The sequence below is a fragment of the Salvelinus alpinus genome, chromosome 28 (assembly GCF_045679555.1).
Source record: "Salvelinus alpinus chromosome 28, SLU_Salpinus.1, whole genome shotgun sequence".
NCBI lineage: Eukaryota > Metazoa > Chordata > Actinopteri > Salmoniformes > Salmonidae > Salvelinus > Salvelinus alpinus.
In genome coordinates, this window is record NC_092113.1 from 46,876,138 (window position 1) to 46,889,760 (window position 13,623).

A 13,623-nucleotide genomic window follows, 5' to 3' on the forward strand; every position below is an offset into this window, starting at 1 on the left:
GGGTTGTTTTATGGACGAAGCATGGGCTCGGAAACATGACATTCCTCTCAGACAGTTAGGGAAGCCCACGCCCATGTTCGCCTTAGATGGTAGTCTTCTCCCCAGTATCAGATGTGAGACACTACCTTTAACCCTCACAGTATCTGGTAACCACAGTGAGACCATTTCCTTTTTGATTTTTCGTTCACCTTTTACACCTGTTGTTTTGGGTCATCCCTGGCTAGTTTGTCATAATCCTTCTATTAATTGGTCTAGTAATTCTATTCTATCCTGGAACGTTTCTTGTCATGTGAAGTGTTTAATGTCTGCTATCCCTCCTGTGTCTTCTGTCCCCTCTACTCAGGAGGAACCTGGTGATTTGACAGGAGTGCCGGAGGAATATCATGATCTGCGCACGGTCTTCAGTCGGTCCAGAGCCAGCTCCCTTCCTCCTCACCGGTCGTATGATTGTTGTATTGATCTCCTTCCGGGGACCACTCCCCCTCGGGGTAGACTATACTCTCTGTCGGCTCCCGAACGTAAGGCTCTCGAGGATTATCTGTCTGTTTCTCTCGACGCCGGTACCGTGGTGCCTTCTTCCTCTCCCGCCGGAGCGGGATTTTTCTTTGTTAAGACCCAAAACACAGAAGTAAATCAACAACAGAATGGCTTCAACAGAAGAAAATACGTCTTCTGGAGTGGCTCAATCAGAGTCCTGACCTCAACCCGATTTGAGATGCTGTGGCATGACCTCCAGAGAGCAGTTCACACCAGACTTCCCAAGAATATTGCTGATCTGAAACAGTCTTGTTAACAGGAATGGTCCAAAATTCCTCCTGACCGTTGTGCAGGTCTGATCCTCAACTACAGAAAACGTTTGGTTGAGGTTATTGCTGCCAAAGGAGGGTCAACCAGTTATTAAATACAAGGGTTCACATACTTTTCCCACCCTGCACTGTGAATGTTTACAACGGTGTGGTCAATAAAGACATGAAAATGTTGTTTGTGTGTTATTAGTTTAAGCAGACTGTTTGTCTTTTGTTGTGACCTTGATGAAGATCAGATCAAATTTGATGACCAATTTAATCAGAAATCCAGGCAATTCCAAAGGGTTCACATGCTTTTTCTTGCCACAGTACACTGAAGTTGCTTACCAAGAAGACAGTAAATGTTCCCGCATAGCAGAGTTACAGTTTAGACTTAAATCTGCTTGAAAATCTATGGCAAGACCTGAAAATGGTTGTCTAGCAATGATCAACAACCAATCTGACAGAGGATGAAGAATTTAGAAAAGAATAATGGGCAAATGTTGCACAATCCAGGTGTGGAAAGCTCTTAGAGACTCACTCAGAAAGACTCACAGCTGTAATCGCTCTTAGAGACTCACCCAGAAAGACTCACAGCTGTAATCACTCTTAGAGACTCACCCAGAAACACTCACAGCTGTAATCGCTCTTAGAGACTCACCCAGAAAGACTCACAGCTGTAATCGCTCTTAGAGAGTTACCCAGAAAGACTCACAGCTGTAATCACTCTTAGAGACTCACCCAGAAAGACTCACAGCTGTAATCACTCTTAGAGACTCACCCAGAAGGACTCACAGCTGTAATCGCTCTTAGAGAGTTACCCAGAAGGACTCACAGCTGTAATCACTCTTAGAGAGTTACCCAGAAGGACTCACAGCTGTAATCACTCTTAGAGACTCACCCAGAAGGACTCACAGCTGTAATCACTCTTAGAGAGTTACCCAGAAGGACTCACAGCTGTAATCACTCTTAGAGACTCACCCAGAAGGACTCACAGCTGTAATCACTCTTAGAGAGTTACCCAGAAGGACTCACAGCTGTAATCACTCTTAGAGAGTTACCCAGAAGGACTCACAGCTGTAATCACTCTTAGAGACTCACCCAGAAGGACTCACAGCTGTAATCACTCTTAGAGACTTACCCAGAAGGACTCACAGCTGTAATCACTCTTAGAGACTTACCCAGAAGGACTCACAGCTGTAATCACTCTTAGAGACTCACCCAGAAGGACTCACAGCTGTAATCACTCTTAGAGACTTACCCAGAAGGACTCACAGCTGTAATCACTCTTAGAGACTTACCCAGAAGGACTCACAGCTGTAATCACTCTTAGAGACTCACCCAGAAGGACTCACAGCTGTAATCACTCTTAGAGACTTACCCAGAAGGACTCACAGCTGTAATCACTCTTAGAGACTCACCCAGAAGGACTCACAGCTGTAATCACTCTTAGAGACTTACCCAGAAACACTCACAGCTGTAATCGCTCTTAGAGACTTACCCAGAAGGACTCACAGCTGTAATCACTCTTAGAGACTCACCCAGAAGGACTCACAGCTGTAATCACTCTTAGAGACTTACCCAGAAGGACTCACAGCTGTAATCACTCTTAGAGACTCACCCAGAAACACTCACAGCTGTAATCGCTGCCAAAGGTGATTCTAACATGTATTGACTGTGTTGAATAATAATCGAAAATAGTTGTTTTTTTATGTTCAAATTTTTCTTTTGACATTAACCGTATTTTGTGTAGATCAATGACCCAAAAATGACAATTCAATACATTTTAATCCCACAACAGAATGTGGACATACTTTCTGTAGATCCTGTAACTGTTTTTAAATCCAAGAACAGATGGATATTCATCTGCTTAGGCATTAATCATGCAAAAACATTTTGTATTTTTTTGGGGCATAGCTTCAGTAAGATTTAAACCTACGATCTTCTGTTCTCTATCCATGGAATTAGTCCACTGCACCACCAGGATGGAGCTAGCGTGCCATGTTTTTATAACTCATACCAAAGCTGTTCATTTTACTCTGTTCAAACATACCTCGTTTTAAAGGAAACAAGCACTCATTACGATCAGGTGTAGTGTCTTTCTACCACAGAAGAAACATATGGTTCTCAGAACGTTATGTGCTAGCTGGGTATCCTTGCACCGTTTTCCAGAATGTAGTGGGAAGGTTGTATGCAAAATAACAGTAGGACAACCACGCTCTAAGAAACATATGGTTCTCAGAACGTTATGTGCTAGCTGGGGTGTCACTGTACTGGGAGAAAAGTTATGAGACCAGTGAAGGGATCCCAAGATGGTGGGTCCATAGGATTAGAATGAATTACAACTCTAGTTATGAGAAAAGGGGCTCAGTGAAGGGATCCCAAGATGGTGGGTCCATAGGATTAGAATGAATTACAACTCTAGTTATGAGAACAGGGGCTCAGTGAAGGGATCCCAAGATGGTGGGTCCATAGGATTAGAATGAATTACAACTCTAGTTATGAGAACAGGGGCTCAGTGAAGGGATCCCAAGATGGTGGGTCCATAGGATTAGAATGAATTACAACTCTAGTTATGAGAACAGGGGCTCAGTGAAGGGATCCCAAGATGGTGGGTCCATAGGATTAGAATGAATTACAACTCTAGTTATGAGAACAGGGGCTCAGTGAAGGGATCCCAAGATGGTGGGTCCATAGGATTAGAATGAATTACAACTCTAGTTATGAGAACAGGGGCTCAGTGAAGGGATCCCAAGATGGTGGGTCCATAGGATTAGAATGAATTACAACTCTAGTTATGAGAACAGGGGCTCAGTGAAGGGATCCCAAGATGGTGGGTCCATAGGATTAGAATGAATTACAACTCTAGTTATGAGAACAGGGGCTCAGTGAAGGGATCCCAAGATGGTGGGTCCATAGGATTAGAATGAATTACAACTCTAGTTATGAGAACAGGGGCTCAGTGAAGGGATCCCAAGATGGTGGGTCCATAGGATTAGAATGAATTACAACTCTAGTTATGAGAACAGGGGCTCAGTGAAGGGATCCCAAGATGGTGGGTCCATAGGATTAGAATGAATTACAACTCTAGTTATGAGAACAGGGGCTCAGTGAAGGGATCCCAAGATGGTGGGTCCATAGGATTAGAATGAATTACAACTCTAGTTATGAGAACAGGGGCTCAGTGAAGGGATCCCAAGATGGTGGGTCCATAGGATTAGAATGAATTACAACTCTAGTTATGAGAACAGGGGCTCAGTGAAGGGATCCCAAGATGGTGGGTCCATAGGATTAGAATGAATTACAACTCTAGTTATGAGAACAGGGGCTCAGTGAAGGGATCCCAAGATGGTGGGTCCATAGGATTAGAATGAATTACAACTCTAGTTATGAGAACAGGGGCTCAGTGAAGGGATCCCAAGATGGTGGGTCCATAGGATTAGAATGAATTACAACTCTAGTTATGAGAACAGGGGCTCAGTGAAGGGATCCCAAGATGGTGGGTCCATAGGATTAGAATGAATTACAACTCTAGTTATGAGAACAGGAGCTCAGTGAAGGGATCCCAAGATGGTGGGTCCATAGGATTAGAATGAATTACAACTCTAGTTATGAGAACAGGGGCTCAGTGAAGGGATCCCAAGATGGTGGGTCCATAGGATTAGAATGAATTACAACTCTAGTTATGAGAACAGGGGCTCAGTGAAGGGATCCCAAGATGGTGGGTCCATAGGATTAGAATGAATTACAACTCTAGTTATGAGAACAGGGGCTCAGTGAAGGGATCCCAAGATGGTGGGTCCATAGAAATATAATTATAATTTTATGGGTGGGTCTAGTCATTTGGATGATGATGTCACAGCTGGTTCCTTTTCATTCTGAAGACTTCAAACTCCCGGATGGAGAGATTGGTTGGGGTTTGGGTCACTCATTACCGCTGGCTCATGAATAGTGTGCACAACGAACACGACAGAAAGGAAATTATTCACTTGCTGTGTGTCAGTTATATAAAGTGCATTTCTATCAGAAACTTTGTCTGAACATTTGACTTTTACTTGTCTGTTTTAAAGGAGTTGATTGACGCTGTAATGCTGGTTTCCTATTGGTAGATGTGTTGATTGACGCTGTAATGCTGGTTTCTTATTGGTAGATGTGTTGATTGATGCTGTATTGCTGGTTTCCTATTGGTAGATGTGTTGATTGATGCTGTAATGCTGGTTTCCTATTGGTAGATGTGTTGATTGATGCTGTAATGCTGGTTTCTTATTGGTAGATGTGTTGATTGACGCTGTATTGCTGGTTTCCTATTGGTAGATGTGTTGATTGACGCTGTAATGCTGGTTTCCTATTGGTAGATGTGTTGATTGATGCTGTAATGCTGGTTTTCTATTGGTAGATGTGTTGATTGACGCTGTAATGCTGGTTTCCTATTGGTAGATGTGTTGATTGATGCTGTAATGCTGGTTTCCTATTGGTAGATGTGTTGATTGATGCTGTAATGCTGGTTTCTTATTGATAGATGTGTTGATTGATGCTGTATTGCTGGTTTCCTATTGGTAGATGTGTTGATTGACGCTGTAATGCTGGTTTCCTATTGGTAGATGTGTTGATTGATGCTGTAATGTTGGTTTTCTATTGGTAGATGTGTTGATTGGCGCTGTAATGCTGGTTTCCTATTGGTAGATGTGTTGATTGATGCTGTAATGCTGGTTTCTTAATGGTAGATGTGTTGATTGATGCTGTAATGCTGGTTTCTTATTGGTAGATGTGTTGATTGATGCTGTAATGCTGGTTTCTTATTGGTAGATGTGTTGATTGACACTGTAATGCTGGTTTCCTATTGGTAGATGTGTTGATTGACACTGTAATGCTGGTTTCTTATTGGTAGATGTGTTGATTGACGCTGTAATGCTGGTTTCCTATTGGTAGATGTGTTGATTGACGCTGTAATGCTGGTTTCTTATTGGTAGATGTGTTGATTGATGCTGTAATGCTGGTTTCCTATTGGTAGATGTGTTGATTGACACTGTAATGCTGGTTTCCTATTGGTAGATGTGTTGATTGACGCTGTAATGCTGGTTTCTTATTGGTAGATGTGTTGATTGATGCTGTAATGCTGGTTTCCTATTGGTAGATGTGTTGATTGACACTGTAATGCTGGTTTCTTATTGGTAGATGTGTTGATTGATGCTGTAATGCTGGTTTCTTATTGGTAGATGTGTTGATTGATGCTGTAATGCTGGTTTCCTATTGGTAGATGTGTTGATTGATGCTGTAATGCTGGTTTCTTATTGGTAGATGTGTTGATTGACGCTGTAATGCTGGTTTCTTATTGGTAGATGTGTTGATTGACACTGTAATGCTGGTTTCCTATTGGTAGATGTGTTGATTGATGCTGTATTGCTGGTTTCCTATTGGTAGATGTGTTGATTGATGCTGTAATGCTGGTTTCTTATTGGTAGATGTGTTGATTGACGCTGTAATGCTGGTTTCTTATTGGTAGATGTGTTGATTGACACTGTAATGCTGGTTTCCTATTGGTAGATGTGTTGATTGATGCTGTAATGCTGGTTTCTTATTGGTAGATGTGTTGATTGATGCTGTAATGCTGGTTTCCTATTGGTAGATGTGTTGATTGATGCTGCAATGCTGGTTTCTTATTGGTAGATGTGTTAATTGACGCTGTAATGCTGGTTTCCTATTGGTAGATGTGTTGATTGACACTGTAATGCTGGTTTCTTATTGGTAGATGTGTTGATTGACGCTGTAATGCTGGTTTCCTATTGGTAGATGTGTTGATTGCTGCTGTAATGCTGGTTTCTTATTGGTAGATGTGTTGATTGACGCTGTAATGCTGGTTTCCTATTGGTAGATGTGTTGATTGACACTGTAATGCTGGTTTCTTATTGGTAGATGTGTTGATTGACGCTGTAATGCTGGTTTCTTATTGGTAGATGTGTTGATTGATGCTGTAATGCTGGTTTCCTTTTGGTAGATGTGTTGATTGATGCTGTAATGCTGGTTTCTTATTGGTAGATGTGTTGATTGATGCTGTAATGCTGGTTTCCTATTGGTAGATGTGTTGATTGATGCTGTAATGCTGGTTTCCTATTGGTAGATGTGTTGATTGATGCTGTAATGCTGGTTTCTTATTGGTAGATGTGTTGATTGATGCTGTAATGCTGGTTTCCTATTGGTAGATGTGTTGATTGATGCTGTAATGCTGGTTTCTTATTGGTAGATGTGTTGATTGATGCTGTAATGCTGGTTTCCTATTGGTAGATGTGTTGATTGATGCTGTATTGCTGGTTTCTTATTGGTAGATGTGTTGATTGACGCTGTAATGCTGGTTTCTTATTGGTAGATGTGTTGATTGATGCTGTAATGCTGGTTTCCTATTGGTAGATGTGTTGATTGACGCTGTAATGCTGGTTTCTTATTGGTAGATGTGTTGATTGATGCTGTAATGCTGGTTTCTTATTGGTAGATGTGTTGATTGATGCTGTAATGCTGGTTTCCTTTTGGTAGATGTGTTGATTGATGCTGTAATGCTGGTTTCTTATTGGTAGATGTGTTGATTGACGCTGTAATGCTGGTTTCTTATTGGTAGATGTGTTGATTGATGCTGTAATGCTGGTTTCCTATTGGTAGATGTGTTGATTGATGCTGTAATGCTGGTTTCCTATTGGTAGATGTGTTGATTGACACTGTAATGCTGGTTTCTTATTGGTAGATGTGTTGATTGACGCTGTAATGCTGGTTTCTTATTGGTAGATGTGTTGATTGATGCTGTAATGCTGGTTTCTTATTGGTAGATGTGTTGATTGACGCTGTAATGCTGGTTTCTTATTGGTAGATGTGTTGATTGACACTGTATTGCTGGTTTCTTATTGGTAGATGTGTTCAATTGAAGCTATAATACTACCCTGTGATAGGTTAATGGATTGACTGAGTGTTAATCTTGTCTCTGATAGGTGGATGCCGCCATGCCATTTGGGTGCCTTGCCCTGCGAGATGGGCGGAACTTAGACAACATCTATGATGTCACCGATAAGTATGAGATGGGACAAGTCCTTAAAGCGTAAGTGCCATTTATATATGATCACTAAAGACCATAGACATTACTGCTATACCTTCATATTGTCACGCCCTGACCATAGTTTGCTTTGTATGTTTCTACGTTTTGTTTGGTCAGGGTGTGATGTGAGTGCTATACCTTCATGTGATCAGTAAAGACCATAGACATTACTGCTATACCTTCATGTGATCAGTAAAGACCAGGGACATTACTGCTATACCTTCAAATGATCAGTAAAGACCATAGACTGCTATACCTTCATGTGATCAGTAAAGACCATAGACAAAAAAACAGTTTTTAATTTAATTCCATTTCCCACGTCCTCCCCCTCTCCTCTTCCCTTCTCCCTTCCTCCCCCTTCCCTCTTCCCTTCTCCCTGCGCTCCCCCTCTCCTCTTCCCTTCTCCCTGCTCTCCCCCTCTCCTCTTCCCTTCTCCCTGCTCTCCCCCTCTCCTCTTCCCTTCTCCCTGCTCTCCCCCTCTTCTCTTCCCTTCTCCCTGCTCTCCCCCTCTTCTCTTCTCCCTGCTCTCCCCCTCTCCTCTTCCCTTCTCCCTGCTCTCCCCCTCTCCTCTTCCCTTCTCCCTGCTCTCCCCCTCTCCTCTTCCCTTTTCCCTGCTCTCCCCCTCTCCGCTCCCCTCCTCTCTTCCTCTGCACTGCAGCTCCAGGCTCCGCTTCTTTAAAATAAATCTGTGAAAATCTGATGCCTCCTGCACTGACCGAGTTATGACCAACACACACACCATATGGCAACACCACCATCTGGACGTAGAGCGCTATGTTTTATATAACACACACACACACACATACTACACACACACATACTACACACACACATACTACACACACACATACTACACACACACATACTACACACACACATACTACACACACACATACTACACACACACATACTACACACACACATACTACACACACACATACTACACACACACATACTACACACACACATACTACACACACACATACTACACACACACATACTACACACACACATACTACACACATCCCATATTGTGTCACTAACTATTTCATACACACAAAGTAAAAACTATAATTTTGAATAATTTATGAATACTGTAGCTACAAACATACAGTGAGATTAACTCATCATGTTTTATAGTGGGGGTAGACCATGTTTTATAGTGGAGGTAGACCATGTTTTATAGTGGAGGTAGACCATGTTTTATAGTGGAGGTAGACCATGTTTTATAGTGGAGGTAGACCATGTTTTATAGTGGTGGTAGACCATGTTTTATAGTAGAGGTAGACCATGTTTTATAGTGGGGGTAGACCATGTTTTATAGTGGAGGTAGACCATGTTTTATAGTGGTGGTAGACCATGTTTTATAGTAGAGGTAGACCATGTTTTATAGTGGAGGTAGACCATGTTTTATAGTGGGGGTAGACCATGTTTTATAGTGGAGGTAGACCATGTTTTATAGTGGTGGTAGACCATGTTTTATAGTGGAGGTAGACCATGTTTTATAGTGGTGGTAGACCATGTTTTATAGTAGAGGTAGACCATGTTTTATAGTGGGGGTAGACCATGTTTTATAGTGGAGGTAGACCATGTTTTATAGTGGTGGTAGACCATGTTTTATAGTGGAGGTAGACCATGTTTTATAGTGGAGGTAGACCATGTTTTATAGTGGAGGTAGACCATGTTTTATAGTGGAGGTAGACCATGTTTTATAGTGGTGGTAGACCATGTTTTATAGTGGAGGTAGACCATGTTTTATAGTGGAGGTAGACCATGTTTTATAGTGGGGGTAGACCATGTTTTATAGTAGAGGTAGACCATGTTTTATAGTGGAGGTAGACCATGTTTTATAGTGGAGGTAGACCATGTTTTATAGTGGAGGTAGACCATGTTTTATAGTGGAGGTAGACCATGTTTTATAGTGGTGGTAGACCATGTTTTATAGTGGAGGTAGACCATGTTTTATAGTGGAGGTAGACCATGTTTTATAGTGGTGGTAGACCATGTTTTATAGTGGGGGTAGACCATGTTTTATAGTGGAGGTAGACTATGTTTTATAGTGGTGGTAGACCATGTTTTATAGTGGTGGTAGACCATGTTTTATAGTGGGGGTAGACCATGTTTTATAGTGGGGGTAGACCGTGTTTTATAGTGGAGGTAGACCATGTTTTATAGTGGAGGTAGACCATGTTTTATAGTGGAGGTAGACCATGTTTTATAGTGGGGGTAGACCATGTTTTATAGTAGAGGTAGACCATGTTTTATAGTGGGGGTAGACCATGTTTTATAGTGGAGGTAGACCATGTTTTATAGTAGAGGTAGACCATGTTTTATAGTGGAGGTAGACCATGTTTTATAGTGGGGGTAGACCATGTTTTATAGTAGGGGTAGACCATGTTTTATAGTAGGGGTAGACCATGTTTTATAGTGGTGGTAGACCATGTTTTATAGTGGTGGTAGACCATGTTTTATAGTGGGGGTAGACCATGTTTTATAGTGGAGGTAGACCATGTTTTATAGACCATGTTTTATAGTGGTGGTAGACCATGTTTTATAGTGGAGGTAGACCATGTTTTATAGTGGGGGTAGACCATGTTTTATAGTGGAGGTAGACCATGTTTTATAGTGGAGGTAGACCATGTTTTATAGTGGAGGTAGACCATGTTTTATAGTGGTGGTAGACCATGTTTTATAGTGGAGGTAGACCATGTTTTATAGTGGTGGTAGACCATGTTTTATAGTGGAGGTAGACCATGTTTTATAGTGGGGGTAGACCATGTTTTATAGTGGGGGTAGACCATGTTTTATAGTGGAGGTAGACCATGTTTTATAGTGGGGGTAGACCATGTTTTATAGTGGAGGTAGACCATGTTTTATAGTGGAGGTAGACCATGTTTTATAGTGGAGGTAGACCATGTTTTATAGTGGGGGTAGACCATGTTTTATAGTGGAGGTAGACCATGTTTTATAGTGGAGGTAGACCATGTTTTATAGTGGAGGTAGACCATGTTTTATAGTGGAGGTAGACCATGTTTTATAGACCGTGTTTTATAGTGGAGGTAGACCATGTTTTATAGTGGAGGTAGACCATGTTTTATAGTGGAGGTAGACCATGTTTTATAGTGGAGGTAGACCATGTTTTATAGTGGAGGTAGACCATGTTTTATAGTGGAGGTAGACCATGTTTTATAGTGGAGGTAGACCATGTTTTATAGTGGAGGTAGACCATGTTTTATAGTGGAGGTAGACCATGTTTTATAGTGGGGGTAGACCATGTTTTATAGTGGAGGTAGACCATGTTTTATAGTGGAGGTAGACCATGTTTTATAGTGGAGGTAGACCATGTTTTATAGTGGAGGTAGACCATGTTTTATAGACCATGTTTTATAGTGGAGGTAGACCATGTTTTATAGTGGAGGTAGACCATGTTTTATAGTGGAGGTAGACCATGTTTTATAGTGGAGGTAGAACATGTTTTATAGTGGTGGTAGACCATGTTTTATAGTGGTGGTAGACCATGTTTTATAGTGGTGGTAGACCATGTTTTATAGTGGAGGTAGACCATGTTTTATAGTGGGGTAGACCATGTTTTATAGTGGAGGTAGACCATGTTTTATAGTGGAGGTAGGCCATGTTTTATAGTGGAGGTAGACCATGTTTTATAGTGGTGGTAGACCATGTTTTATACACCAAGTTTTATAGTGGAGGTAGATCATGTTTTATAGTGGAGGTAGACCATGTTTTATAGTGGAGGTAGACCATGTTTTATAGTGGAGGTAGACCATGTTTTATAGTGGAGGTAGACCATGTTTTATAGTGGAGGTAATGTTTTATAGTGGTATATTATAGTATATTCAAAACAAAACGAGACATGACCTTTTTCAAGGGCAGTCTCGCAAAAAGACGCATTCTTGCATACTAACTACCCGCTATTCAAAGCGCTCTGAACAAATTAAGGGAATCGTTCACAAATATTGGCATATTCTAAAATCCGATGATAGTCTCGGTAATGTGTTTTCGGACCTTCCCTTGGTCGTATTTTCGCGGGGCAGAAATCTCAGAGACCAATTGGTACACTCTGATTTAACCCCCCAAGATATTCCTGAACAATGTCTATTTGCGCCCCTACTGGATGGAAATTATAAGTGTAATGGCTGTGCCCAATGCAATGGCACTTATAAATGCAGATCCTTCAAACATCCACAAACAGGGAAATCGATCCCAATCAAAGGTGTTATTACGTGCTCCATAAGGCAGTTATTTATCTTATAACTTGTCCTTGTGGTAAAAATTATGTGGGTAAAACAAAGCGTGAATTAAAAGTACGTATCTCAGAGCATCGTAGCACCTAGGGGGAGGAACTTGACTTACCCAGTTGCGGCCCACTTTTTGGAGGCAGGCCACTCGATTTCATCTCTGCGTTATATTGGCATCGAACATGTCACCCTCCCTAGGAGAGGGGGTGACCTTGATAATTTATTGTTAAGACGAGAGGCTGCCTGGATCTTTAATTTAAAGACCCTTGCTCCCTTCGGTCTTAACGTGGACTTTGATCTGAAGCCATTCTTGTGATTGTTGTGTTTGTAGGCTTGTGTGGTCTTTACTGAGTCTATGATCGTATGCTATCCATTTGTATTTATTGTATGTTGCTCTTTCTATGCCATTTTAATATGAGAAATTAACCAATGATGGTCTACCTGTTTTATAGACCATGTTTTATAGACCATGTTTTATAGACCATGTTTTATAGACCATGTTTTATAGTGGAGGTAGACCATGTTTTAGTGTGGTAGACCATGTTTTATAGTGGAGGTAGACCATGTTTTATAGACCATGTTTTATAGTGGAGGTAGACCATGTTTTATAGACCATGTTTTATAGTGGAGGTAGACCATGTTTTATAGACCATGTTTTATAGTGGGGGTAGACCATGTTTTATAGTGGAGGTAGACCATGTTTTATAGTGGTGGTAGACCATGTTTTATAGTAGAGGTAGACCATGTTTTATAGTGGTGGTAGACCATGTTTTATAGTAGAGGTAGACCATGTTTTATAGTGGAGGTAGACCATGTTTTATAGTGGAGGTAGACCATGTTTTATAGTGGGGGTAGACCATGTTTTATAGTGGGGGTAGACCATGTTTTATAGTGGGGGTAGACCATGTTTTATAGTGGTGGTAGACCATGTTTTATAGTGGTGGTAGACCATGTTTTATAGTGGTGGTAGACCATGTTTTATAGTGGAGGTAGACCATGTTTTATAGTGGAGGTAGACCATGTTTTATAGTGGAGGTAGACCATGTTTTATAGTAGAGGTAGACCATGTTTTATAGTGGAGGTAGACCATGTTTTATAGTGGTGGTAGACCATGTTTTATAGTGGAGGTAGACCATGTTTTATAGTGGAGGTAGACCATGTTTTATAGTGGAGGTAGACCATGTTTTATAGTGGAGGTAGACCATGTTTTATAGTGGAGGTAGACCATGTTTTATAGTGGAGGTAGACCATGTTTTATAGTGGAGGTAGACCAGTAGATCATGTTTTATAGTGGAGGTAGATCAATTTTTTTAGTGGTGGTAGACCATGTTTTATAGTGGTGGTAGACCATGTTTTATAGTGGAGGTAGACCATGTTTTATAGTGGTGGTAGACCATGTTTTATAGTGGTGGTAGACCATGTTTTATAGTGGAGGTAGACCATGTTTTATAGTGGGGGTAGACCATGTTTTATAGTGGTGGTAGACCATGTTTTATAGTGGAGG

At 41.2% G+C, this 13,623-nt stretch overlaps 1 protein-coding gene across 1 annotated transcript in view; it reads left to right on the forward strand.

The window, feature by feature from the left end:
- The window catches only part of LOC139556900 (caM kinase-like vesicle-associated protein), a 143,309-nt gene that overhangs the window by 75,469 nt on the left and 54,217 nt on the right, over positions 1-13,623 (forward strand). Inside the window, exon 3 of the mRNA XM_071370996.1 lies at positions 7,760-7,866. Coding sequence (XP_071227097.1) covers positions 7,772-7,866 — 95 coding nt within the window. The 5' untranslated portion in view covers positions 7,760-7,771. The remainder of the gene's footprint in view (positions 1-7,759; positions 7,867-13,623) is intronic.